Here is a 26,845-nt window from a genome sequence, read left to right as displayed (position 1 = left end):
TTTTTTGACATTTACAACGTGTCACAAATGTCAAATTTTTGATAAACGTGATTTGATATCTTTTTTACAATTTCCAAGAACAGTGTTATTTTCCATCAGTAAAAGGTTTAAAAAAATAGGCAAGTATTTTTGTTTTCTCATGTAAATATTCTTTGAAGAATGTTTTTCTCAACATTTTTTTTTTACAGAATTCCTTTGAGCAGTTTTTTGACGAATTTTATTGGAAAATAACATAATGCCGCCAAGAAAAAAAAGTGCTTTAAGCCGTCACAGCGCACGTGCGATAGCAACAAAACGAATTCGTAATAATCAAAGCAACGACCAGCGCGCAAAGGTAAACGAATTGAATCGAATACGAACATCAGCATCAAGAATGATGCTGTCGCAAGAAGAAAGAGAAATATCAAATTTGAATGATAGATTGAGAATGCAAAGTAATCGAGCGGTTGCAAACAGATCAGGCGATGCACGACTTCAACATGACATGTATAAACAAGCTTTTAATTACGATCCTTCAGCAGACTACAATCAACACCCAAAAATGAATATCGGTCACATGAATGTAACTTGCCCACATTGCCATGCACACGTCAAGGACAATCACTTAACGTCGCAGGAATCCATCTGGAACCCTCATGTTTCTCGCACGGTCAATTATACGTCGCTTGCTCAAGAGTCGGAAACCCGAAGAACCTTTATATTTATGCTCCAAATAATACAACTAATAACGTTGTTTACCAAAACGCATTAAAATAAACAAAAAACTTTTATAATAGATTTTATGATATGCTACGATGTATTAGTAGAGCAATAAATTAATTGGAAAAACGTATAATAAAATTAGTATTTCTTTTCGATGCTTGATTGATGTAGCCCTCTCTACTGCCACGCGAGCGGAGCCGCGGGTTTAGGCTAGTAAATAGTAAATACATTAATTAGCACATTAGTTATGAGGTAAGGTTAAAAACGTGAGTAGGGAGGTATAAAATCCACTTACCAGAATTTTTGTCATATGGACCAAACCCAATATTTGTTCATCTTTGTCAAATACTAGTTTCTGCTTTATTGCTCTGTTCGAAACTAGACAGTCATATGATCACATTTCAGTGTCTTTTGATTAGGTTTTTATTATTTACTGAGCTGACAGAAAATATATGCTACTTGCATTGGAAATATGGCGTCTTGCTGTATGTCACCAAATATCTGTTTGCTTTCAGGAGGTCAGAGCTGGAAGTTTGCACTTCTAAAATTGGCAATGCCAAAGTTCACTTAACTTCACCAAGAACAGCCTTTTGCTTTCTTCCAGATACTTATCACTTATTTTTCATCAAGCTCCCAGTTTTTATATATTTCCTGATCTTCTTCGTTGGATAAAACCCTATCTTTTAGGGAGTTCTTTTAGATTACGATTTGTGAAGTATGTGTTTTGAGAGTTTCAGTAAGTAAGTTGGTAAGTAAGTTTTGAGTTGGTAAGTAAGGAGTGCCTCAAGGCTTCTGTTTAGTACTTATGTTTTTATTATTTCTTATCAATGACATAACATCTATCTATCTGAACTATAATGTATAGCGTTATACAAATCACATTAAGATCTCTCTACTCATCTCCAGTTTGGCAGACCAAAGGAAATATGGTGGGTATTAATGATAGTAGAATCAAACTTAGTACTACAGTATGATGATTTTGCGTTCTCATAGATTCCAAATTGATTTTCTCTAGACACACAGGCAATGTTGTTTCAATAGTTAGAAACTTGGGTTCGTTTATGTGGATCACCTGACTTTTTAACAAAAAAGATTCTAGTGTTCTCTTCTCTGGAAATATCTTGGTTGTGCCTTATTCTCCAGAATAGAAACTGAGGTTCCACACATCTAGCAATTGTGGCTGCACAGAGGAAATTTCTTCTTCTTCTATGGGGCGCACTATTGCCGTGCACTTAAGCTTCAAGAGCCTTTTGCGCACCCTGGAAGCACACCATGAGGCCTACCAGTCTATGATTTCAGCAGTTTCACAAACCGCCAAAAACAACCTATCTGGTCCTCCTGGGGAAATTCACCACCCTTGTCCAAGCTACCAAAGATAGCATACTACTCTATTGCAGGACAGTCAAAGAGCAAGTGTTCAGCAGTTTCGTCCTGCTCATCACAAATTCTACAGAGCGGATCCTCCCGAAGGATGCACTCTGTGGAGATGCTTCCTCAGGTAACCATGTCCCGTAATCAGAAAATCAGGAAATTTCTTTCTTGGATAGTCTGGTAATTTTCTCATCTGCTTAGACTAGAAATGCTGAAGGTTCAACTTCCTGTTTCTCACCTTGTAGTATTATAATACTAGTTGATTTTGAACAGAGTTCTGATTGGTTATGGTTTATCAGAAGAATATATAGGTTTGAGTTTTGGGATATATATTTAGTTTGAGACCCTTATTATTAGGAATGATTGACTAACATTGCTAAAGTTTGTAATAATTTAGCTCTATCCATAGCCATTTTGATAAGATTTAAGAATCTTGACCATGAGAGCTGTAACTGTGTCTTACTAACATCAGAAACACACATTGGTCAAGTAAGAACTTCATGTTCCTTAAGTGTTTAGTGCTTAGGCAGTTTTAAAAACTAGAATGAGAGTTTTAATGGTTGTGTGTTGAGGAGAGCCACTCAAAAAAATCAATTCTGTGCTTTAGATTAGCCTTGATAAAAAGAATACATGATCACTGATATTTGACTTACAAGTAAACCCAACGATAAATGTGTACAGGGACTGAAGATCCGGAAGCAGCGGAGTAGTACCGGAGACCTGGAGAAGCGAGGCACGTCTGGAGGCAGTATCCGGAGCACGGGGTCAAGCGCGTCCTGGGTCAGCACTGAGTCTTCACACTCCGGGGTCACAAGCGGCTCCGTCCACACTGACTCCAACGCTAGCTTTGTAGTTGAGGTCAGTTGTATTCTGAACAACAACTAAGTCAATTCTTGATAACTTGGGCTGGCCCTCTAATCAGTAAAGTATCTTGTGAACATGATTTTTTCATGTTCATGAATTGTTTGTAACTGAGACTTGAACAAACAACTTCAGTTTTTAACTCAATCTGACTGAAGTGCTCTTTGTTCCTTCTTCTCTCCTTACAACATGATAACTGAAGAAGAGCCTTTTCTGAGGGGCATACCAAATTAATGTCTCTTATACACTCAAATACCTTCCACCTTTTCAAAGAGATTTGGTGTATCTGTATGTATACCACATTACAGATACACTGCAGAGTTTTATGCCATTGAATCCATCATGAGGATTATCTAGATAACACATGTAAGCATTCAGTATGCACCTTATAGAAGGATCTTTCCCAGATGTCACATGTGTATGGCATAAGTCTGTTTTTCCTTACAGGACAGAAATAACAACTAGGTGTCTCCTCTGTCAATAGTTATTATTGACGATTTTAAAGTATAATAGGTTCTTGAACAATTGCCATCATTAATGTTATAAAACAAGAAAAATAAAACCCTATTTTTTAAGCATCGAAATCTATCCTCTTGACAAGAGCAAAAATTTAGCGATTTTCTTGAATACCGATAGAAATATAAAAATCCCTAAAATAGTGTATGGATTCATATTAAAGAACCCCCTAAAATAAGACACCTCTGTAATTCTGTAAACAAAATTCCCTGCACAAGTAGGGGTTTCCACTGCTAGTTTAATTTTCTCAATAATTGTTTCTCACAACATAAGAATCACCAATCTAAATTTGTTGCGAATTTTGTGATAAAATCTAAATATTTTACATTTTAATGTAAATATTCCCCTGTCAACTTTAGAGCAATTATCAAAATATGTTTCAAAGTAATATTCAGATTTTTCATGGGCAGAATCAAATTTTGTGTTTTAAAATGCCCCTAGAGGATTAAAAATCTGATTAATGAGTCAATTAGTTTGTCTGTTGTAATTTAAGAAACGCCGTTTTTGGGAACCTGTTTGCCCAAAAAAGAGGTATTCGCATGAAATAGAAAATAAGCCCTGTTGTTTTAGAACATGCTCTCAAAACAGTTTTGCATAGCTCCAGAGCATACTTTCACATGAAAGTATTTTTATGAACTTTTAATAAAATATTATCAATTTGAATGAAAACTTTCTGTACAACCTGATAAACTAGTTTAATATGTTATAAAAACTAGATCAGTATTAAATGAAATTGAGGTGAATTGAATTGAATCATAGTTTTATTTCCAAAAAATATTTAAATGTGTGCAAATTTACTATTAAATTTATATTGTTTTGTTACTATACTAGTTGAATGTTTACATAACAACATTATACATAAAAATATTATACACATTAAATTTAAAGTGGCCTAGGAATGAGCCTACTTGGGCGGAAAAGCCTGTGCGTAGGCTCGAGTTGCTTCCCTGGAGATTTTGGACGAACTGAATCTGGTAATTAATTAATTATCATATTATAACATCAACACAAGCATACACACACACACACACACACACAATCCACATAACACGGTATTGAAATTTATCAGCGTAAATACTACAAATAGTTTAAAGGAAATATTAAAAGAGAAGAAAAACAAAATTAAGGAGTGGTGTGTTTTAAGGATCAAAAAGTCTACCTGCAGAACAACCTAACACATTACTAGCAGATTTCTTTATATAAAAAATCTAAATAAATCTAAATCTAAATCTAGATTTTTTTAGGTGGTTTTGTTTATATAATGTTTTAAATGAGGATTATCAGCTGAACAGGTTTTGATAGGGTTTTGATCAGTCTTTTGATCAAATATTTTGTAGTAGATCTGACCTACAACATTCCAGTGTTTTATTCTTCTTTTGTTTCAACTTACAGTATATTAAAAGTAATAACTTATAATTCTTCATATGGTTTTTATATTCAACATATTTAGATATAAACAAATCCTTTCCAATAAACATAACCTATAAACTCAGAAAATGTTTCATACATTCCTCAAATTTCATGTTGTGTGTCACCCCAGTCGTAGGTGGTTGGTTGACAAATGCAGACCTATTGTGACCTGTATTCTGTAGTTTAGTTTTTATAATTAGTGTTGTGTTTTGTTTTTTATTAAGTGCATGTTTAAGAGTTAGTGAAGTTGACACACAACATGGTGGTTGTGATTCCTGACTTAGGCGTGTCACAACGCTCTGGTATGATTTGTTTATTTTAACCTAGTTTGTAATTATGTGTTAGGTTAGTTATTTAGCTGAAGAAGAGATCAGATTTATGATCTCGAAACATAGTGTTACTGATTTTTTGTTTCAATGAACGATGGCAAATGTCCAGAAAAATCCTGTTTCCTTCACAATCCTTCCATCGTCAAAAACAAACTTCAAACAAAGAATTTATTCCTTCCCTCTACTTTGGTGTCAGTTGTGCTACTGAAATGTTACACACATGTTGTTACATGACTAATTATTGTTACAGGATGAGCACATGGATGCCAGTGTTACCGAGACTTATATGGGGGAGTGGAAAAATGATAAGAGATCCGGTTTCGGTATAAGTGAACGTTCGGATGGACTCAGATACGAGGGTGAATGGTTCGGGAATAAAAAGTATGGGTACGGTGTAACAACGTTCAGAGATGGCTCCAAGGAAGAAGGAAAATACAAGAACAATGTTTTGATTACATCTCAAAAGAAAAAACATTTATTTTTAATTAGATCAGCCAAGTTCCGTGAAAGGATAGATGCCGCCGTCAACGCAGCCCAACGTGCCTCCAAGATAGCCCTGCAGAAAGCGGATATCGCCATTTCAAGGTGCTTAGTCTTTGCTAAGATAATGTTCCTAAGTATAGGTTTAACAGGAGTGCTACTGGCAATGGAGTATTAGAATAGAATATATTTATTTCTATCTTTTGCATTTACATTACATAACTATATGACAATTTGGAAAAAAAAATAATAACTACCATTTACCAGTATTCAGTGGTTGTTTTAGTAATTTAATTATAATATAATTACGACTTAAAGTAGTCTTTCGCAAGAAATTAACATTTTAATTTTTTGGCTTCTGTAGCGAAAACTAAGTAATAATAATAAAAATAAGTAGGTAAGAGAAAAAAATACATATATTTAACTGTATTGTAGCTCTTGTTTTTACAGTAATAGTATAGTTTACTAATTTTTGGTAAGGTGTAAGAGAGGACTTAATAGTCCTAACCTCGCCAATTGAATATGTTTTACGTTGTATTCAATGAAGACATTTTTCATTTCATTTAATAATTACACCTATTTTACAGTTACAGCTCAGTTGGAGAGAAAAAGATTGAAATGCATACATTAAAGAAATAGAACAATTTATAACAAGATAGATTAATACTAGATTAGATCATAAGTTAAACAGACAAAGTTAGGAAACAGTAGACAGTAAAATAGTATAGTTTACTAATTTTTGGTAAGGTGTAAGAGAGGACTTAATAGTCCTAACCTCGCCAATTGAATATGTTTTACGTTGTATTCAATAAAAGACATTTTTCATTTCATTTAATAATTACACCTATTTTACAGTTACAGCTCAGTTGGAGAGAAAAAGATTGAAATGCATACATTAAAGAAATAGAACAATTTATAACAAGATAGATTAATACTAGATTAGATCATAAGTTAAACAGACAAAGTTAGGAAACAGTAGACAGTAAAATAGTATAGTTTACTAATTTTTGGTAAGGTGTAAGAGAGGACTTAATAGTCCTAACCTCGCCAATTGAATATGTTTTACGTTGTATTCAATAAAGACATTTTTCATTTCATTTAATAATTACACCTATTTTACAGTTACAGCTCAGTTGGAGAGAAAAAGATTGAAATGCATACATTAAAGAAATAGAACAATTTATAACAAGATAGATTAATACTAGATTAGATCATAAGTTAAACAGACAAAGTTAGGAAACAGTAGACAGTAAAATAGTATAGTTTACTAATTTTTGGTAAGGTGTAAGAGAGGACTTAATAGTCCTAACCTCGCCAATTGAATATGTTTTACGTTGTATTCAATAAAGACATTTTTCATTTCATTTAATAATTACACCTATTTTACAGTTACAGCTCAGTTGGAGAGAAAAAGATTGAAATGCATACATTAAAGAAATACAACAATTTATAACAAGATAGATTAATACTAGATTAGATCATAAGCTAAACAGACAAAGTTAGGAAACAATAGACAGTAAAATACCTAAATTATCAATATTATTGAGCCAAATTTTAACCTTTTTGGAAAACAATTTAAAGCTAGCAATTTGTTTTGTATATTATCAGGTTTATATTATTGCCAATACTCCATATTTATTTAAACTATTATTAAGTATTTTCTGTAACCCCAAGGTAAGTAACATTGTAGTGCTTCATTAACGAGTTAATAAATCAAGCCCAACACATTTCAACTTAATCTAGTAGTTTCTGAGAACACAAGTAGCAACAAAGTTCTTTATACCATCAGCGAAAAACAACCCTTCTGTTGTAATACTGAGTTATTCCTGGAAGAAGTAAAAAATTGCATTCTTTTATACATACAAAGACAACGAATTTATCTTCAGAGAAATTAAAGATACAAATTGAAAATATGTATACTCTTTCAGAACTGTGCCAAATTTAATAATTTTTAAATATAACAATAATTATAAACCTTTGCATTTATGTTAAATATATAGTATTACCTACTTTCATCTTGATAATGTTACATTATTAATATTTATCTTGCCTTTTGTTTTAAATTTGTATAGAATTAAATACATTTTTTACATTCATTCTTTTACAGACAATTTTATTCAGGATTTGAATTGAAATTGTGGATATTGTAAATCAAATGTTTATTTAGTTATAATAAAATTCTAATCGTATTTTGATTTGAACCAAAAACATGCTAAAAAATTCCAATCCATCAATTGTGAGTCAGAGCCAGAAATGTTGATTGAATATTGAGATAAGTCCACAAAGATCCAGTAACAGGAAGCAGGATAGTGGAAAAGTCTTTTGGAGAAGGAGATCCTAAAGTTCTCCAGAAATGCATACAGAAAAATTAAGGCAATGTGGTTACTTTAATAAAATTAATCATTTGGTTATTTAAGCCTCTTTTATCAGTCAAATAGTTAATTTATCAGTGTAAAATTCAAAACTAATAAATAAATATATTCTTGATTTCTTCATGGCGATGGAGAAGGGGATAAAAACTTTTGGTAACTTAAAAAAGTAATCTCAATTTAAATATACAATTATTTCAACTTTAAATTTGCAACATTATACTTTGTTTTATATTTGTAAAAATGTGTGTTATGTTCTTTTACAGCTACATTCATCAAGTAGAGATATGTTTACTTTTGTCATTCTGAAGTGAGTATGATGTAGGATTTCTGAAAATCCAGACTATCTACGTGTACAGAGTATATTTCATAAAACCATCAATTAAGCCTACATTTAAGATATAAGGTGCATTTATACATTATACTTCCTCCCACTTCTCTCAAAGGCCTTTTAAGTGCCTTTTTTTGCCTCTCTAATAAAGACATTTTTCATACTGACAATACGACTGTCTTTCCTCATCAGTATGTAAGAGGTTAGTGAACATGATACTTTATCAGACTTAGGCTAGAACCAAGAACGTAGCCAGGAAAAAATTTTGGGGGGTCCAGACAACTGATATTTTAGCGTAGTGGACAAAGAGTGAGACCCCATTTTGTTCCTTAAAAAGTTCTTGACCCTTTTCTTTTTTGAGAACGATCTTTCAGCAGTAAATGTCAGTAATACTGAGTTATTTAAATAATAATAATTGATTACTAAAAAATAATTGAAACAATTTAAAATTTGGGGGAGGGATCCAGACCCCTTGGACTCCCTCGATGGCTACGTCCTTGGCTAGAACTGTATCTTACTTCTGTAGTTTTGAAGCATTATTTGACAGATAAGGGTGGGTAGCATTGATATACATAGTGGATTGTAACTTCACACATTTTAATGTCCTCCTCATAAATACTCTTTGAAAAGATTTTAGAACTTTAATTATGTTTCTACCAGATAAATAACAGTAAATAACAAACTCAAACTTAGGTATTTCAAAGTTGTGGCAACTATTTATTTACATATAAAATCGTTCTCTGCTTTGTACACTTGATGGAAGTCACCAGGTTTAAATATAAAAGACATTTTTATTTCTTCCACAATTTTAATTTATTTTAAAAGCGCTTTTGCCGGTTAAGGCATCATCAGTTATTGAACAAATAACATATAGTTATAGTTGGCCAAATAACTGAGGTGGTCTGAGTAACTGTGTGGAAACTTGCCTAAAACTATATATTTTGTAGAACAGCGACGGCTCGTGGCAAAGCAGAGTTAGCCGACATGGCAGCTGACCAAGCGAGGGAGGACTTTGAAATAGCCAGAACGACAGCGAAGCAGTTTGCTCCGGACTTTACTCAACCAAGTGAGTATCAATTACGAAACTAAGATGAATTAGGGATAAAACTATAAATGAATAAGAGAGGAATTGCATTCAAATGGGTAATAACTTTTAAAAATGGGAAAAAGAATGTTCTTGATGGAAAAAATGATTAGACAACCCTCAATGATCACCAACGATTTGGTGCAGAAAGTGAATGGTATGGTATGGTATGATGGATCTAATCACAGCATTTTGCTAAGAACAATTTGATAATCTCCCAAACAGCATAAATTTAGCACTCACAAACTAGTATTCGCTTTTTCATCAGGAGAAGCATCTTGAATGTCGATGCTGCAACGACAACAGTAGCGTCAAAATGATCGTGTTGCAGTTGCTGAAACCGTTTACTTGATTTTTTTTATACATCAAAATGGTACTTACTTGAAAAACATTCCTCGTATATTTAAAACAACACATTTCTGACAAATCTACTACAAAAATAAGGGCTTAAAATAGTTTGAGGCTTAGTAATTTAAAAAAATTTATTAATAATAGTAACAATTAGTATTATTACATTAATATTAATAATTATTGTTATTATACCTTTATTTTACAAGCGGCTATTACTGCTTTTTAGAAAAACTCGTGTAGATAAAATTTACAGTACATTAAAATACAGTACACTACATTGGCAATTCAATTTGCAATCAAGAGTACTCTTAAAGGCAAGAAATAATAACTATTTAAGCTTAAGTTTAAACTTAGAATAAAATCTAAGCTGCTTGACATGCTGCTTGCTTAGGGAGACCATTGCACAACTGTGGCCCAAAATAGGAAAAACTTTTGTGGCCAGCTTCACTTTTGGAAAATGAGCTCCTCCTTCAGTATGCTGTCGCTAAAGGTTCGACAGCAAGAATAAAAGATTGATAAAACCAGTGACTATGATCTGAATCTTTGTATACTCCGGCAGCAAGCATTTGAATTTTTGTATACTCTGGCAGCAAGCACCTGAATCTTTGTATACTCCAGCAGCAAGCACCTGAATCTTTGTATACTCCAGCAGCAAGCACCTGAATCTTTGTATACTCCAGCAGTAAGCATCTGAATCTTTGTATGCTCCACCAGCAAGCACCTGAATCTTTGTATACTCTGACAGCAAGCATCTTAATCTTTGTATACTCCAGCAGCAAGCATCTGAATCTGTGTATACTCCGGCAGCAAGCATCTGAACTGGTACAAACCTGTCTATCTACCCAGAGCTTTCTGTATGATGCTGGTGATGCAGTGGTGTAGATAAAAAAAATAGTTCATGGCGCTGACACACTGGGTGGTTTAGAAGGTATAAAATATCCTCCAAAAATAGGGCTAGAGAATCTTCCCCTGGGAAATTATTGTGCTTAAGGCCTTAAAATTGTGTTCTAATCTAAAAAAACTACTACTAAATGCAATTGTAATGTTTATCTTTGAGAATTTTTGGGGGCTTGAGCCCTCTCGCCTTACATACATTCGTGTGGGGATGTATTCAGATAGGGATAGAGCTTTGTCTAGCATGGCACAAAAAGTTTTGATCTTGTCACAGACCAAAAATACTTGTTGCCATGAGTCAGTGATGCTGTTTGTTTAACTGAGTACACTGAGTAGACAAGTTTAATATTGTTCTTGTTGAATAAAACTCAAGGTCACTTCAAAGCCAACACACTCATTGTCTCATCAGGTGCACAAATGAGTCCACTACGATGTGATAGACACTATCTGTGAGCGCGGTGGAGCAACCCTCAATGAGAATAACTCTTCGCCTGGGTTACACTAAATTTTTATATTTTTTAGTCTAGGTGTCTCTGATGTTGAAATGATGTAATCACTTTGAGGTTCTATATTGCCAACTTTTTTTGGATGTCTTCAGACAAACATTACTCCAAATTCCAGGTGTCAAGTCTGTTGCAGCGCCAGATTCCAGACGTTGCACCAAGGGGAAGGTGAACCGGAACTAAACTCAACATTCACATTGACTCAACCCTTCCTACCGTAGCTACATTATGTGTAAAAAAGCACAATTTATTTTTTCTTACAATACGGTGATAAAAGTTTTAAGGATTTACCTTCAGTTTAATATTTTTCTTGTTGTGAATGACAAATAAATGTGTTCTTTCGAGGCAGCCTTCAGGGCAAGGATGAACTTTCCACAAAATAACTATACTTAGAGTAATGTTTCTAACTTTTAGTATTTTTTTCTATAGCATTTGAATGTTGGCAATGTGTTTTAGCAGAGTGTATGCAATGAGACGAGTTGAATAATTGATACACGGTTTTAATATCTCTTTGAAGATTACCATGAACGGTGGATCACTTGGCTCGTGGGTTGATGAAAAACGCAGCTAAACGCGCGTTGACGTGTGAACTGCAGGACACATGAACATCGACAATATACCAGCAACTAACTGTGTCTTACTTTAAAATCCCGTAATGCCAAAGTGAAAGGCAACATTATATCCAGTAAGGATGTAACACTTAGCAATAATAAGTGCTGTTTGAAAAAATTATGATCTTTATTTAATCAAAGTTGGGTTCATTTAAATTTCTGGAAACCCAAAATAATTTAGCATTACATACAAAATGTTTAATATAAACTAAAATTTCATTTAAACTTCATCTTCTAATTCCTATGAAATATATCTGTAATTGTAAATTTATCAAGCAGATATGTCTTCTTTTGTTTAAATCATTAACACAGTCTGATGCATTAATATTAAAGGTATCTCTTTCTTGTACAGCACTAATGAGTTTTATTCAGAAATAATTTATTTTATACTTATTAAAATAGAAATCGCAATACTAAAATTAAACATTAGTGAAACATATGCCTTATTTCTGAATTATAGTAGTTATTGGGCATTTTCTTTAACACGACGATGTATTCCCCATACGGTACACGCGATCTTTTTTATAACTGCATTCGTGTACCTGATCGAGTACACATCGGGCTTTTGTAAAGTGCTTGTGCACTCGTTGGGTATGCGTTGCTATGTATTTCGTTAGTGTGTTTTTCTTGTTTGCCTGTCTTGGTGGTTTATTAAATTTGTTTTCGTGCTTAAATAAATACTTCAGACTATTGTGTACCCGATTCCTTAATTTTTCAGGTAAATTAAATGTTTAGGTACACCTTGGGGTTCACGGAAAAACATTGAAAAAACTTCTTGAAATAAATATTTTGTGCGAGATTGTAATGCTTACATATTTTTTCCGCTATAATTTTCCAGTATTTTACATTACCTTTGAAATTTTAATTTACTTATTTTATCCGTTTTAGGTTTGGACAAACTAAGGAGTAGAGAAATTCCAAAGTATCGGCCTCCACCAGAAGACACACAGCCAGCCAAGTCCATCCTGCATCAACAGAAACCACCTGCCTCGTCATTAACAGATTCGCAAGTCACTTCATCTCCGAAGAACACTGCAGCTCCCTCCAATCCGAACACAACATCTCAGACACAGTACGAGTCACAGGCGCAGTACCAGGCGAAACCACAGTCCTCCTACCAGACCCAACAATCCCTGCAGTCCCAACAAAGCACACAGTCACAATACCTGTCGACGCAACACTACCCGAACACGTCACAACAACAATCGATCTCACAACCCCAACAATACTCGAACCCGCCAGCCCAACAACAGTACCAATCCCAACAACAGTATCAGCAACAACAATTCCAGCCCCAGAACCAACCGAACCCACCATCACAAATGAATTACCAACCACAATCCCAGAGTCAGTACCAGTCGCAGCTGAACCAACAGTCTTACTTGGGTCAAGACAAGCTACCTCAGGCCATGGTCACACCCCCCACTCCCCTGCCAGAACCACACAAGATGAATCCTGACAGTTCAGATTCTTCTCACCCTAGGAATGAAATCAGGCGGAATTCAAGACAGGTCCAACAAGGGAATGAAGCTCCTGGTTACAGCTTCCAACAGGTTGGTTATGAAATTCAACATCTTTCTAGAGAGTATTTTACTTTCATTTTATATTTGTTTTCAAAAGCTTAGGTGTTTTTTTGTTGTCGTTCTCTTAGGAGTAGAAATTTAGAAATTGCAAATAGTCCTAAAAAGACCTTTGCGCTGCTTCCAGAGTTACAGAATATTCTGGATGGGTAAAGTTGGGGACAGGGTCTGCCTCATGAGATCCATGAGTTAGGGCAACATCAACATAGTAAAAAATACCTTTGTGAACTTCTGCATAAGGACAAAAATCGGCGTGCCACTTAGGGAAATTCTGACAGCCACTTCTAGAGTTAAAGGGAGGTCGACGATTGCCAGGCCCGTACTCAGACCGGTTTTTTTTTTCAAACGTTTATATCAAGCTAAATCCCCAGTTCTCCACACGTCTAATTGAAGGAAACCGTGACAACGGACAAGAAAAAATAATAAGACGTTGTCAATGAGATAAAGGTGGGGGCAAGATGGCAGACCATGGTGGGATCTGCTGAATATTTTTTCCAGGGCCCGCCAAAGCTGAGTAATAAACAAAGAAATAAATGCAACCCTTCAGTACTCATAAGACTGTGTGGCCAGCGCAGACCATTATCATAGTGATCATTTCCATTGTTTGTTACGACCAGTAACATTAAAACTTGTGAAGGTAGTATTGAGTCAACAATTTGTATTTTTTGTGAAACTTAGTAGTATTCCCAAGAAATTGACACACAAGGGCTGAATATGGCATTAAAGTTTCATGAGGATTAAGTGTGTCATTTACGGTTGCAAAATAATGCAAGATTTGGGCAACTTTTACCTTCTGAAAAAAAAACCAAACAGAGCAGTCTTTTGATCTTCTCAATTGGTGCAAAAAATAATACAAATGACAATTAAATAGCTTATCTTGGGAAAATCAGATGTAAATATTATTTGAATTTATTATCTAAAGTAATAAAAAGAGTGAAATAAAAATGTATACGTTTTCCTATACGTGAAAATTACAATCAACTATATCTTATTTCAGAATTATCTATTTTAATCGCACAAAATAATTCATTCAAGCTGTTGGTACTGCAACAAGAACAAGATTTAAGGGCTTTTTCAAGAAAAATTTATCCACCGACGTTATATTACTTTGTTGCTGGAGATGTGTTAGCTTCTCACAACACTGTATTTAATATTCAAAGCAATTACTAACTGAATGAGCTGTTTCATTAAGGTTTTGAAGTTTTCACTTCTATTGTGTTTGTGTTATGTATAGATTTCGATTTTCTCGACCTTTGATTGTGCCTCTAAGTATTTAAGCTCAGATCAGATGATGGCATTGAGTCATTACATAGCTCTCCTCCAAGATTGCCTCTGCCTTTAAAGCGTCAGTTGTAGCCAAACTATCAACACGGACTCTATGATCGATGCTTACATGTTCTACGAAGTTGTCGTTTGCGAAGTGTATACATTTTATAGTAGTAGTGGGAATTCAAATGTGAGATGAAAACTTTATCAATGATGAACATTAGTGTGCAGCAATTCTGTTGAGAACTTCAAGAGTTTTAAGGTGGATGTGGGCACAAATTTGTCACTACCCCCAAGCCCTGAGCCAAACCCCCTCAGTAAAGATCTACAATATTGGAAACTACGTCTGGATAACGCTTCACCACCAAAAATGAACTTCATGATGCTTTTACTTATGGTAAACTTCTTTAGAAAGGACGTAAGATTGTTAGTGTCATGATATGACAAAAGCTTCAGTAGTTTTGGTGATTATGAAAGAAATATTACGTCAGACAGATAACATACTAAATTTTTATCATGCTGTCTAGAAATATTGAAGAGGACGTATAACCTTGTGAGTATCATAAGGCATCCATAAAACTAAAGAATTTCATGGTGGACTTTTATTAGTTTCATAAACACTTTTTTTGTTCACATTTGTTTGTTTCCGTTGGTAGAAAAATCACATTGTTCTAAACAATCTCAAAGACATTCAAACGAAGTTTCCAAGGACATAAACATAAATGTTTGTTCAAAATGACTCATTTTAAACAAAAAAGAACAATGTATAGTCTAGTAGTCTTTTCTGACAAAAGACGGTTGGACGATATATCATCTATTTGTCCTCAACGGGTTAATGAATTTAGCTCTGAAACTAGATACTATTTTTTAAAGATAAAATTTTTTCAGTTAGTGACTTTAATGCATGGTAAAATCATTTTAGTATTAGCACTTTTGTGCCTTATTACAATATCAATAATGTTCTCCAATAAATGAAGGTTTGTGTTCTTATTTTACTGAGTGTTGCAGGCGATGAGTGATCACTTTGACCACTACAAGCGGCCGCCAAGCAGAGACAGCAGTGTCGACCGCTACACCAGGGCCGCCAGTAGATTAGCAGGGTCCCGCCAACCATCAGTGGACAAGCCGGTGGGCCCCGCCGCTACTGCCGAGGCACCCACCATGGGAGACCGCACCCCCCGTGCTCCATCCCTGGCCCGCTCCACCACCCCTCTGCCCCGTGCTCCCACACCCCTCGCCGGCAACGGTGCGGCGGTCGGTGCAGGCCAACCAGCCTACGTCGTGCCCAACACTCCCGCCAGCCCGCAGCCTCCTTTCGAGGACGTCATTCTCAGAAAGAGAGGACTTGGACAAGACATTGTGCCTTCACCTCTTGGCCAGCCTAAGCGTACTGAGTCACTTTACATAGCAGCAGCGAGAAAAGAACCTCCACCACCTAAGGTAAGAATTTCACCTTAATTTAATTAATTTTCATAAATAACTAATATTTTTCAAGTTGAAACTCATTTGAACGTTAAAGTTTTTTATTCAATAATGGAAAAAAATTGCCAATGTCCTGATGCAACTTTTGATTATTTTTGTGCTGGGTATTGTTCATTAAAAATTCTTCATTTTTCACATGCCAAGAGAAATGTGCAAATGAACAAACTTGACACAAAATAAAAATACCAGATTTTCTGCTATGGAAGAATACACGCATCCAATTCAACAAAGGACTAAGTACTGTGTTTGTGTTAATTAAAGTTCACAAAACAGAAGACTTTTGAAAAGGGGCATATGAAATAAAAACAAAATTTCCCCTTCTTCTAAGAAGGTGTGTATAATTGCTCTTGATCTATAGATGATACAGTGGTGTAACTTCAGGAGAGATAATGGGGATTGAATTCCCCAGGAGCGCTAAAAATAAATAAAGTGTTTATATATTATTAATGTAGCTTGTTTGAAATGGAAGAATTACATGTGTTACTTTGAATTAAGACTAATTAATACAGATTTAGATTTATTCCATCACACATGGTATGGTATGCTATTTAATCATATTCAACCCCCCCCTCCGCAAAACCTGTTCTCCGTGACATTATTCTACTCACCTGTAAAGGTGGTATGATATCTCAGAGTTGTCCTCCATATTCAAGAGGAATTAGCTACAGCAAAGTTTCTCTTCGTGCAGGTATTTCTTTCACAACTGCCATCGTGTACACCCCAGGCTTTCATAAAGCGCGTTGTGCACCCGATTGGGTACGTGTTTCTCTGCGTTTTTATTGTTTGCTTCTCTTGGTGGTTTGTTAAATATGATCTCTCGCTTAAATAAATACCTTAGACTGTCGTGTACCCAGCCAGGTGCACGATTGCTTAATTTTTACGGAAATTAATTTTTTAGGTACCCCTTGGGGTACATGGAGAAACATTGAAATGCCTTGTTAAAATACTTATTTTAGTGCAAAATTGAGAAGCCTACATACATTTCTCGTTACAGTCAGACATGTAACTTAAAGAAAACAATTATGGTCTCTTGCCATTATTATTGAAAAATTCTACATGAAACAAATAGTCCGGAAATAATCCGTCGCTGTGAACGTGTTAATGAATGTAAATTATAATTTTAATTGATTGAACAATATGAGAAGATTTTTTTTGTTAGAAAGTATTTTAAAATCTTTGAGAGGGCTATGGCCCCCTTGGCCCCTCCTTTTGATCTGCCATTGGAATGAAGTACCTTAATAAAGCCAAACCAAGAATATTTAAAAATTTGAGAATTACTTATTGTATCAGGACTTGGGTCTGTGATAAGGATGTGCTTTCCAGTTACCATATTCAGTTTAATACTTTTAATAATCAAAGTAAATTGACATTTATTTACATTTCTTTGTTGTATAAAGACATAATTAAAATTACAAACTTGCAGATCACACAATTGTAGTCTGCCACTGCTAGCGATTCGAACTGGCAGTTAAAAATACACAAGTGAATGACATTTACTGTGGAGACCAGAAGGAGGGGGGGGATGGCTGGGAGTGTGGCTGTGTGCCAGGAGAGTTGGAGGGGGAGGCCCAGGATCTCAGTTCTATAACGAGACCGGGCGGGAACAGTATCCATCATGTGGTCGCTGGAGGATGAGGAAGAGGAAGACCTCATGTTCAGCCCGGCCTTGATGGCACGGCGGGCCAGTGAGAGTTGGATAAACACCCCGCCAGTTGAGGTACAAGTTTATACTTCTCGTAGTAATCATTCCACTCTGACAGCGGTAATATTTACACTCCATTACACACTAGATCACCTACAACTGTGAAAATTTGACTAAGTGAGAGAGAAAATGGTCAAAGCTTTTTTGGTATTTACAATCACGAAATAATGGCGCGTACAGAAATGGACTTGATTGTTGCGACACTTTGGCTACCAGCCAAGGTTGAGAGGTAGGCAGCTATTATTGTAAACAGTTATTTGAATCTTCTCTCGGACCGCTCTGACTGCAGAACATCCATACATCAGTTGTATTGTGAAAATTATAAATGTATATCTTCAAAGACACTCCTCTCTAAAATATTTTGTATATAGACTTTTAAATTGATGGTATATACGAGTATCATCCATATTCTTCCAATAACTCGTATTCTTCCTTAAATGGTTGTATTATTACACAAATTTGAACACTCTTTTGGAGAGGTTTGAATTGAGAGGTTACTTAAGAACAATAATTACATTTATTAGAAAACTGTTCATTTATCTACACATTTTTTATGGATTTTTATTAAAATGCAGAACAAGGGCATACTTAGAATTACATTCCAAGGAGATGTATATATTATTGTTACTGAATAAGGTTGAAAGTTAGCTATGAACCTAGTTAATAGTTCACTGGTTAAATACAAATAGTTTTCTGATATGAAGTATTATTTTAATCTATATCAGGCTTAATATTTTAAGTGAGGATTCAATCAAACTTTCTCCTCTTCTTCTCAAGATGGAGGAGAGTTTACTCTAAGATAGTTTGTAACTGTCTAGAAATTGAATGTTTATTAACCAGCTGGGTTAATATTCCATGCCACAACTGTTAGTACAGTATGGTGGTTGTTGCTTTAAGAGATAATAAAATACCTTTTAAAATATCTACTGACGGATAATCTACTTCTATTTGCAAGGGCGGATTTTAGAGTAGTCCTTTTCAACTTGATGTCTGACCATAGTAAATGCACAGATCACAGCGAGCCCAGAACCCCCTTTTTACAATTTCACCTGTGATAATAATTTTACATTTGAAATAGCTTTTTCCCACAGGTCTTTCCCTTTAAAAGAATTTTTCAACATACGAAAGGATGTCAGTGCCAATAATATAGGTGAATAATGCTTCACTCAGAGTTACCTAGGGGTGTGAATTGTAGATATTATATTGTTAGGGGTTGGTATCGCAGGAACTTTATCACCAGGTGTCATTATTCCAAATATTCTCTCACAAGGAGTCACAGTATTGTAGCTTTATCACCAAGTACCGATAGGCAGATGGAGTCCATTGTTATCAAAACACTGTGATAATCAGACTCTGTAGTTTCATTCACCCTTTTCCAGCATAATTACCGCCCAATTGGCAATAAGTTGAAGAATATTATTCTTCACTTGAACCAGGATCCTGGGACGATCGTTATAAACCAGTGATTTGAGATAGCTCCCATAAGAAATAATCACAAGTGCTGACCAAAACAGATCAACTGCTATGGAAATAGGATGCCCTGGGAAGTTTTGCCGCAAAACTGCCATTGACACTCGTGCTGGAACCATACATCTTCCACATCTATCTCATTGACTGTTGGCAAGAAAAATCTCTTGAATCATACTGACGTAACGGCCAGAATCCTCTAAAGTCACCTGTTTTATTTAAAAAACCATGAACTAATAACATTTTCTCTGCATCACCAGTTTCTCTGAAGTTGTTTACCCATAGAAAAATAGACTGGCGGCCAGAAACATAACCAAAGGGCGCAATATTAAAGCAAGTACAGAATGCACGTTAGTTGGCAATGATTGATCATCAGTTTGAAAAGTATGCATTAACAGCGACGCACTCTCCATGAAACAGACTAAACTGAGTGGGTAAGAAACCTAACAATCCGCTCTCTCAAATGTGCCTACCCCCACTCTCATTCGAACTACAGTCACTTCGTGGTGCTCAGTTCAAATAAACAAGTTCCTCTGCCTCACCCTGTACTTTAGCACCAAGAGTTCAGTATGGCAAGTAACTTTTTACCAGGAGTAATTATTGCAAGTACTACAACAGTAGGAGTAATTTATTAGATAATTCTATCACCAGCAGTCAATATAGCAGGTACATATCGCTAGGAGGCAGTATCGTAGGTATTTACCACCGAGCCAGTGCTCGGTGGTAATAGATAAACTAATAGATAAGTTTTGTGTCATTACATTAGGGTAAGTTCCATGAAGCTTTTAAACTGTCGTATCCCCCTTTCAGTTTTGACAGATTAAAACTCGTTATTAATCATGCATGATTTGAGAGGATAACTGAACTACAGATATTTGCTACCAAAATGGTAGAATAGAATAACTCATCACCAACTGGTATCTGATATTTTCTTCAGTTGTAAAATTTTATAACATTGTGTTAAGTATGAAAGAAATGGTGATCACAATGATTGAAAATCATCATGTGAAGTGGGATGAAGTTTTCTTAGAGCTGTTGGAGCACTTGTGGTGAAGGAAGCACTTGGTGCTGGAAGCACTTGTGGTGCTGGAAACACTTGCCGCCACTAGTTTTTAAACTTAAGAGTTTTTAAATTTGTAAGTAAAAATGAAAAACACCTTCATTGGTATTATTATATCATAAATGTCCTTATAGAGAAGGTACATACCTGCACCATCTGAATCTAATTCTGAAAAAGTGGGTAAAAAGATGAATGGTAAAGGATTTTTAATTTCACAAAGTGAAATTAGGGCTAAGAAGCCCTCTCTGACACTAAACTTGGGTACCAACGGTTTAAACGTAACTTTCCCACCACCACCAACGACTGTCAGGCAGGCTGCTTTCAAGGACAGGGTTGATCAGCGGTCACCCATCCAAGTATCAGCCACACTGGATGGTGCTAGTTCTTATACTATAGGAGCTCAAGGACTTAGTGTGGATATCAGCAAAATCTTTATACAATAGACAATATTCTTTATATACAAATTCATGGAGAATTTTAACAGCAAAGTCAAGTTAAATATTAGGTTACATTAGTTAATTAAGTTAAGTTTATTTATTTATTAATTTTTTATTGGTCTTCAGTTTTCATCGTATCATACAAAATCTCTTCCAAAGATTTTGTAGCTGCCACTTCTTTGAAAAATCTCCCACCCCCCCCAATTTAAAGTAATTCTTGGACTTTCAGAATGTTGTGTACAAAACATTTTTACAATGGCCATATCTCTCAAGAGATATTAAGCTAATACAAGTTTATAAAGATTCATGGCACAACTCTACCATCTTGTGATAAAGGACTTTCCCTCTTTCTACCTGGTTTACCTTTCATTCAGTATTTATAATAGTATCTAAACTATATCTAGATATAATTCGATTGTAAAATAAATTTCAGAAGCTAAGTGTGGAAATAGTTCCAAGATTGCACAAGACAGAAGTAGTGTTTGTTGGAAGACCTATTCAACTGCAACTTTCTTTAGAACTATTTCTAATTGCTTCTTCTGTTGAAATATGCAAACTTTTGCAGATCTTTCTTTGCCAAGTACAGAATGTGATCCTTAAACAAAATTTGAAATTTGGGTAGAAAATCATCTGTATTCCACCAGAAATAGAAATACATTCATCATTCCGCACCCCCACAGCAACATCTTCAAAACATCCATGTCATATGTTGGTCCCAAAATATTCAATGCTCTGCTGCATAGGGTGAAATCTTCTTCAACTGAGGCACCTTTAAAAAGAATTTAAAACAGTTCTTGTTAAAAACATGCGTTTTACTCTGTGTACGAGCTGTTGGACGGAGCTCCTTAGCCTGGGCTATTAACAGATGCGTGATTGTCTATCACTTTTAGTTTTAATGACAATGTTTGTATAATAGCAGTATTTTAGGTTATGGTCTTTATAACTTATACTACTTCTATATAGTACACAGTTCTTATATTATATAATAAAAACTATTATCTAAAAACTATGTTCTATGCATGTATATGTCTTTGAACAATAATTATTTTGATTTATTCACAAACAATGTTAGCTAACTGGTCTGTATTGTTGTAGACTATGCCCGTAAACACAACACTTCAGCGCAAGAAGAGTTTGCCCGATGTCCAAGTACTGCCCCGAGCTGCTGAGCCCATGTCCCGTGAAGAGGCGTCAGTTTTGAGTTCTGCGAGAAGAGAGGAGCTACGTCGGATGACTGAGGAAGCCGAGAAGCTTCGTGCCAACCCACTTTTATACCTTGTTAGTCCGAATGTCAAGGTAAGTCGGTTGAAATTGAATCATCATATAATTCTGAGTAATTTTAATCAGTGCCGGGCCATGAGGGCATTCATGGAAATGAAAAAGCAGACATCCTTGCCAAAAAGGGAGCGGATTCCATAATGGTGGGGCCTGAGCCAGGTTGTGGGATAGCCTTCTCCAACAGTAAAGCTCTTGTAAATGATTGGGAAAAGAGGATAAGAAACTTTAATTGGAGTAGAGCCTCAGCATTAAGACAATCTAAAATGTTCATCTCTCCTTTTGCTAAAGGGTGGGCAGCTCTCCTAGATCAGAGTAAGGAGGATATAAGACTGATATTAGGAATGTTGACAGGACATAGCCCCTTGATGAAACATCTTATGAGGGTGGGCCTTAGCCAGACTGACGAATGTAGACTCTGCGGTGAAGAGGAGGAATCAGCTGAGCATATTTGGCTAAACTGTCCTGCCATATCAAAAATTCAGAAAAGATTCCTGGGCCCCAAGGACATCAGAGAATAGGAGCCCTCAAATCTGGTCGGCTTCTGTAAAAGCATCATATTCTGAGGACACAAATATAAATAAGATAGACGCAAAGGTCCTTTTTTAGGACTAAGTGCGGGGACAATCGTCTTTTTCCCTCAGGATAAAAAAAATTTTAATCAGTACTTTCATTAAAGAATCTTGGAGCAATCGGAAAATGTTTTAACTAGTAGATGCTAAAACAACGCTTCCAATATAATTTAATTTTAGGATGAGGCCTTTCGGGACCAAAGGTCTCATCGTCAGGCAACTCCAAAAATGTATTTTCTGTTTGAATTTAGTGTTAGTTTGGCAATACTGAATAGAGATTTGTTGTCTAGCGTACTGTGTGCTTTCTACAACAAAACATTTGCTATGAATGTATTTAATCCATAATCTGTCTGAGGTTGATCTTGTGGATTCGTGTTCGAGGTTGTACAATGTAAAATTGTAGGGCATGACCATTAAGAACTGTTAAGAAAACGCTTAGAAAGAACATGTTAACATTAACTTTAAGTTACAGACCTATTTTCATAACTTATCTTAACTAAAATATTTAACAAGCAATGTGTACTGCCTACTGTTTACTCTATTATTGATCGTATCTCATATGTGACTGACAATTCGATTATCTTAAATTCGTAAACTGATACTCTAGCTGAAGGTTTACGGAGCTGCAGTGTATATTTACATCTCCAACAGCATGCATTTTAAGATTAGGTTAAATGCTAGAACTAAGTTCTAGCTAATGTAAATTAAGTTGGGAAGTTGTATTATAATAAAGTTACACAAGTTTAAAACTAACATGGAGTGGGAGAGACCCACAAGTGAATAGCAGGAAGTATTATGCTTGTGCTTTTTAGCTTAAAAATTGTGGTTTAATAATAGCTTTATGTGTTAAATTTTGTGCCAGTGTGTAAAGTAAGTTTCGCTCTTCAATAATCAGGTGACAAATTTAAAACACTTCTAAAATTAAAAGGAAGAAGTTAAATTATTATATCTTTTTAATTGTGCATGGACATGAGAATACATTTATAGTTATCAAAGATTGTAGATCATAAGATAAGATAGACAGTAGCTGGACAGAGTTGCAGTTTGGCTCCACCCTTTATCAAGGATATAGATGATGAGATGAGATAATCAGTAGCTGGACTGAGTCAAAGTTTGACCCCACCAGGCTCATTTCTGCTTATCATTGGCAGTTTGATCTTATCATACCTGAGATCATATTTATCAACTACTAGTCAACAAATCCAGTTAGCTCAGATGGTAGCATACTGACCATCAAAAACTTATTGAACTGGAGTGGCGTGGATTCAAATCCAATTGATGACAGATTATTTTTGCTACAAACCAGAGTAAAGTTTCAGTTTCATTACATCAAAACTACTATTATAATATTGTTTTACTTGGAAAATATATTTTATCTTGCCATCCTAGTTATTTTATTGATCATTCTAACTCAAATTAAATTAAGTTCATCATGTCACAACAGAATAAAGTCAATAACTATATGTATGTGTATGAAAAATTAGACTTATTACACTGCTTGCAGAGTACAGAGTACCTTGATAATACTATTTAGTGCTTACCATGATTTCTGTACTCAAAATGTACTTTCAGCAACATGATAGTCATCTTCATGTTCCATTGTTTTGACATTAGAAACACCTAAATTACAAAAGAGCTCAATCTGGTTTACCTAGCACAAATCAAGTGTAATCTTGATGAAGAGGTGTTCTTGTTCACTGTCCATGACAGTGTCAGATCTCAAACACTGCACTAAACGGAAGATGAAATGGAGCAAAACACAATTCCGTGTTTTAAAATTTTATTTGGTTATTTACTGGTGATTTCCCCCATAAAACTATATATAATTGCAGCAAAGAAGCCTAATATACACAGATACAGTACCTTTTGATTAGTTCAAATGTCTTCTTAATGTCAGTATCCACATAAGAAATGAGATGAACTTGAATTTGAAAAAATTATTTCTATTACGGTATGTATTTGTTTCATCTTAAATTAATAAACAAGTGCTATACGTAAGGATGGTGAAAGGGAATGGAAACACTCGCTTCACAGAGCAAACAAGAGGTGTATATTATATAACAAATCGGTTCAAACTTGTCTTAAACTGTTCTCATTTGAGATTGTCTCTCTTTGTGTTCATTAGAAATAGAATAAAAACGCAATCCAATTGTGTAGTTTTTGGGACTAAGAACTTTAATGCTTTGTATGGTAATCGTTGTTGGATTTAAAAGAGATCCAGACTTGAATTTGAGGAAATTATTTCTATTATGTATTTGTTTAATCTTAAATTAATAAAAAAGTGTTATGAGTATACGTGTTATATGTATACATAAGTTATATACGTATAAGTAAGTTATACGTATACGTAAGTTATAATACGTAAGTAAGGGTGGTGAAAGGGAATTGAAATACTCGCTTCACAGAACAAACAAGAGGTGTATATTATATAACAAATCGGATCAAACTTGTCTTACACTGTTCTCATTTTGAGAATGTCTCTCCTTGTGTAATCGTTGTTAGATTTGAAAGAGATCCAGATGTTTTAATAAAAGTCATGAGTGTGAATCTGTTGCAGGACTGGTTTTCAAGACAGCAACTGGTGATGCTCGTCCTATTTGTCAACATCTCATTAGCCATCATGTTCTTCAAACTGCTGACATAGTAAAGAATCTAGTGTCACGTCAGGACAGTGATCCATCTTCAGGTTTCTTCGGTGGCTAGAGACTGTAGCCATCGGTCATGAGACTGAACCGTTTGCCGCTCACCTCTGGAGCCAAAGACTATTCCTCTAAGTTGAACTCGTCGGAATGCGTTGCGTTGTTTGCGGTTGCGAGCCCAGTGAACGAAGCCGAGTCGGTTACGACCCAGTGAACCGAACAGATATGAAATGGATTTTTGAAGTTTTATATTAAACGCTATAGTCATGCAAGCACAAATATATTCACTTTTAAGTGTTGGTAATCCCCAGCATCATTTCTTCCACTTCTTGTCCGATGGAGATGTCCAAAGAGATTGTGCCTATTAAAATATAAATTGTTAGGCTATTGATTTTTCAGGAAGAATCTTTATTGGATTCGTTTCAAAACGGAGGATTAATTTCAGCCACGGTGGACCCTTCCTGAATCCCTTTGCCAAAGATTTGTTACTACCTGTTGTTGTGTTGTTACCGAAAATAATCGTTTTGTATTAACTGTACATTTTATTAAGTTTGACTAAGATTTTAACAAGAGGTCCTGATACTCAGAGCTACGGGATCAGTACACACAAGGCTGTCTAGGGATCAGGCGAAAGCCAAAGAAATTATCGCTATTTTACTCAGATATTTTATATATTTCCTTGTAAATAGTATATACAATTTTTACAACACTCGGAAACCAAATAATTAAATTTGTTGTATCGAATCTCTATGCTTGTACATAATCTAGATTAGGATTATTACTATTGTTACGTTAAAATGTTTTTCACTTCAGTAAACTAAGTGAAGGAATCAGTGATTTTGTTACGAAGGGAATTTTTCCATTGCCATTTGTGTTCCCTTTCAGTTCCTCGGGGGTGTGGCAGTAGCTGCAGTGTGCCTTGTACTTGTGGGAATAGAGAGGTCGAGTTAAATCAGGGGTAGCCTCCAAATTCCGAATAAATCATTTTTCTTAAGAGTTACCACTGTTCTTTAGAATAGCTCCTTGCTTAGTTTTGAAGTGAAAATTTATCTATATGTTCATCATGTTGCCAATAAATTACATTTTTGGAAAAATCTTGTGCACTCATTTCCCTGTATGTCTTTACAAATACAAACGCACTAGCTACATTAAAAATGCAGTACTATGATGCACCTGATGGTAAGGTATTAACTTATGTTTGTGACTGATTAATAGCATATTTATGTTAAGCTTTATTACAGAATAATCCAAAACATACCATGAATTTAATTTTAGCCAACAGATGTTAAACAAAAACACATTATTTCACTCACGATTGTTTTGATACGATTTTTTATCTTCTTTATTGCCATAAAAAACACAAAGATTATTGACAAAGTTACATTTATTTACAGGTACAACCATGTATGTCCCTATTCTAAAAGACTAGCAATACATTTCAAAATGATATTCATTGGGTTGAATTAGTCAAATCTCTCAGAATTTTTTTTCCATAAAATTTAGTGTTATACTGAAAATCTTAGGTTTTACGTTATGACACTGGCCACATAAGC

At 35.1% G+C, this 26,845-nt stretch overlaps 1 protein-coding gene across 2 annotated transcripts in view; it reads left to right on the top strand.

The window, feature by feature from the left end:
* The window catches only part of LOC124364142 (junctophilin-1), a 57,231-nt gene extending 30,845 nt beyond the window's left edge, over nucleotides 1-26,386 (top strand). The window contains exons 3-9 of one of the 2 annotated variants that reach the window (XM_046819380.1): nucleotides 2,755-2,931; nucleotides 5,440-5,774; nucleotides 9,317-9,435; nucleotides 12,701-13,365; nucleotides 15,667-16,098; nucleotides 21,902-22,102; nucleotides 25,211-26,386. In XM_046819380.1, the coding sequence (XP_046675336.1) occupies nucleotides 2,755-2,931; nucleotides 5,440-5,774; nucleotides 9,317-9,435; nucleotides 12,701-13,365; nucleotides 15,667-16,098; nucleotides 21,902-22,102; nucleotides 25,211-25,297 (2,016 nt within the window). In that variant the 3' untranslated portion in view covers nucleotides 25,298-26,386. Of the gene's footprint in view, nucleotides 1-2,754; nucleotides 2,932-5,439; nucleotides 5,775-9,316; nucleotides 9,436-12,700; nucleotides 13,366-15,666; nucleotides 16,099-17,706; nucleotides 17,858-21,901; nucleotides 22,103-25,210 lie in introns of those variants that run through there. The other variant, XM_046819381.1, reaches the window with a different exon arrangement.
* The last annotated feature ends 459 nt before the right edge of the window (nucleotides 26,387-26,845 follow it).

Source organism: Homalodisca vitripennis, chromosome 6 (assembly GCF_021130785.1).
Source record: "Homalodisca vitripennis isolate AUS2020 chromosome 6, UT_GWSS_2.1, whole genome shotgun sequence".
Taxonomy (NCBI): domain Eukaryota; kingdom Metazoa; phylum Arthropoda; class Insecta; order Hemiptera; family Cicadellidae; genus Homalodisca; species Homalodisca vitripennis.
This window is presented reverse-complemented; position numbering and strand designations above follow the sequence as displayed.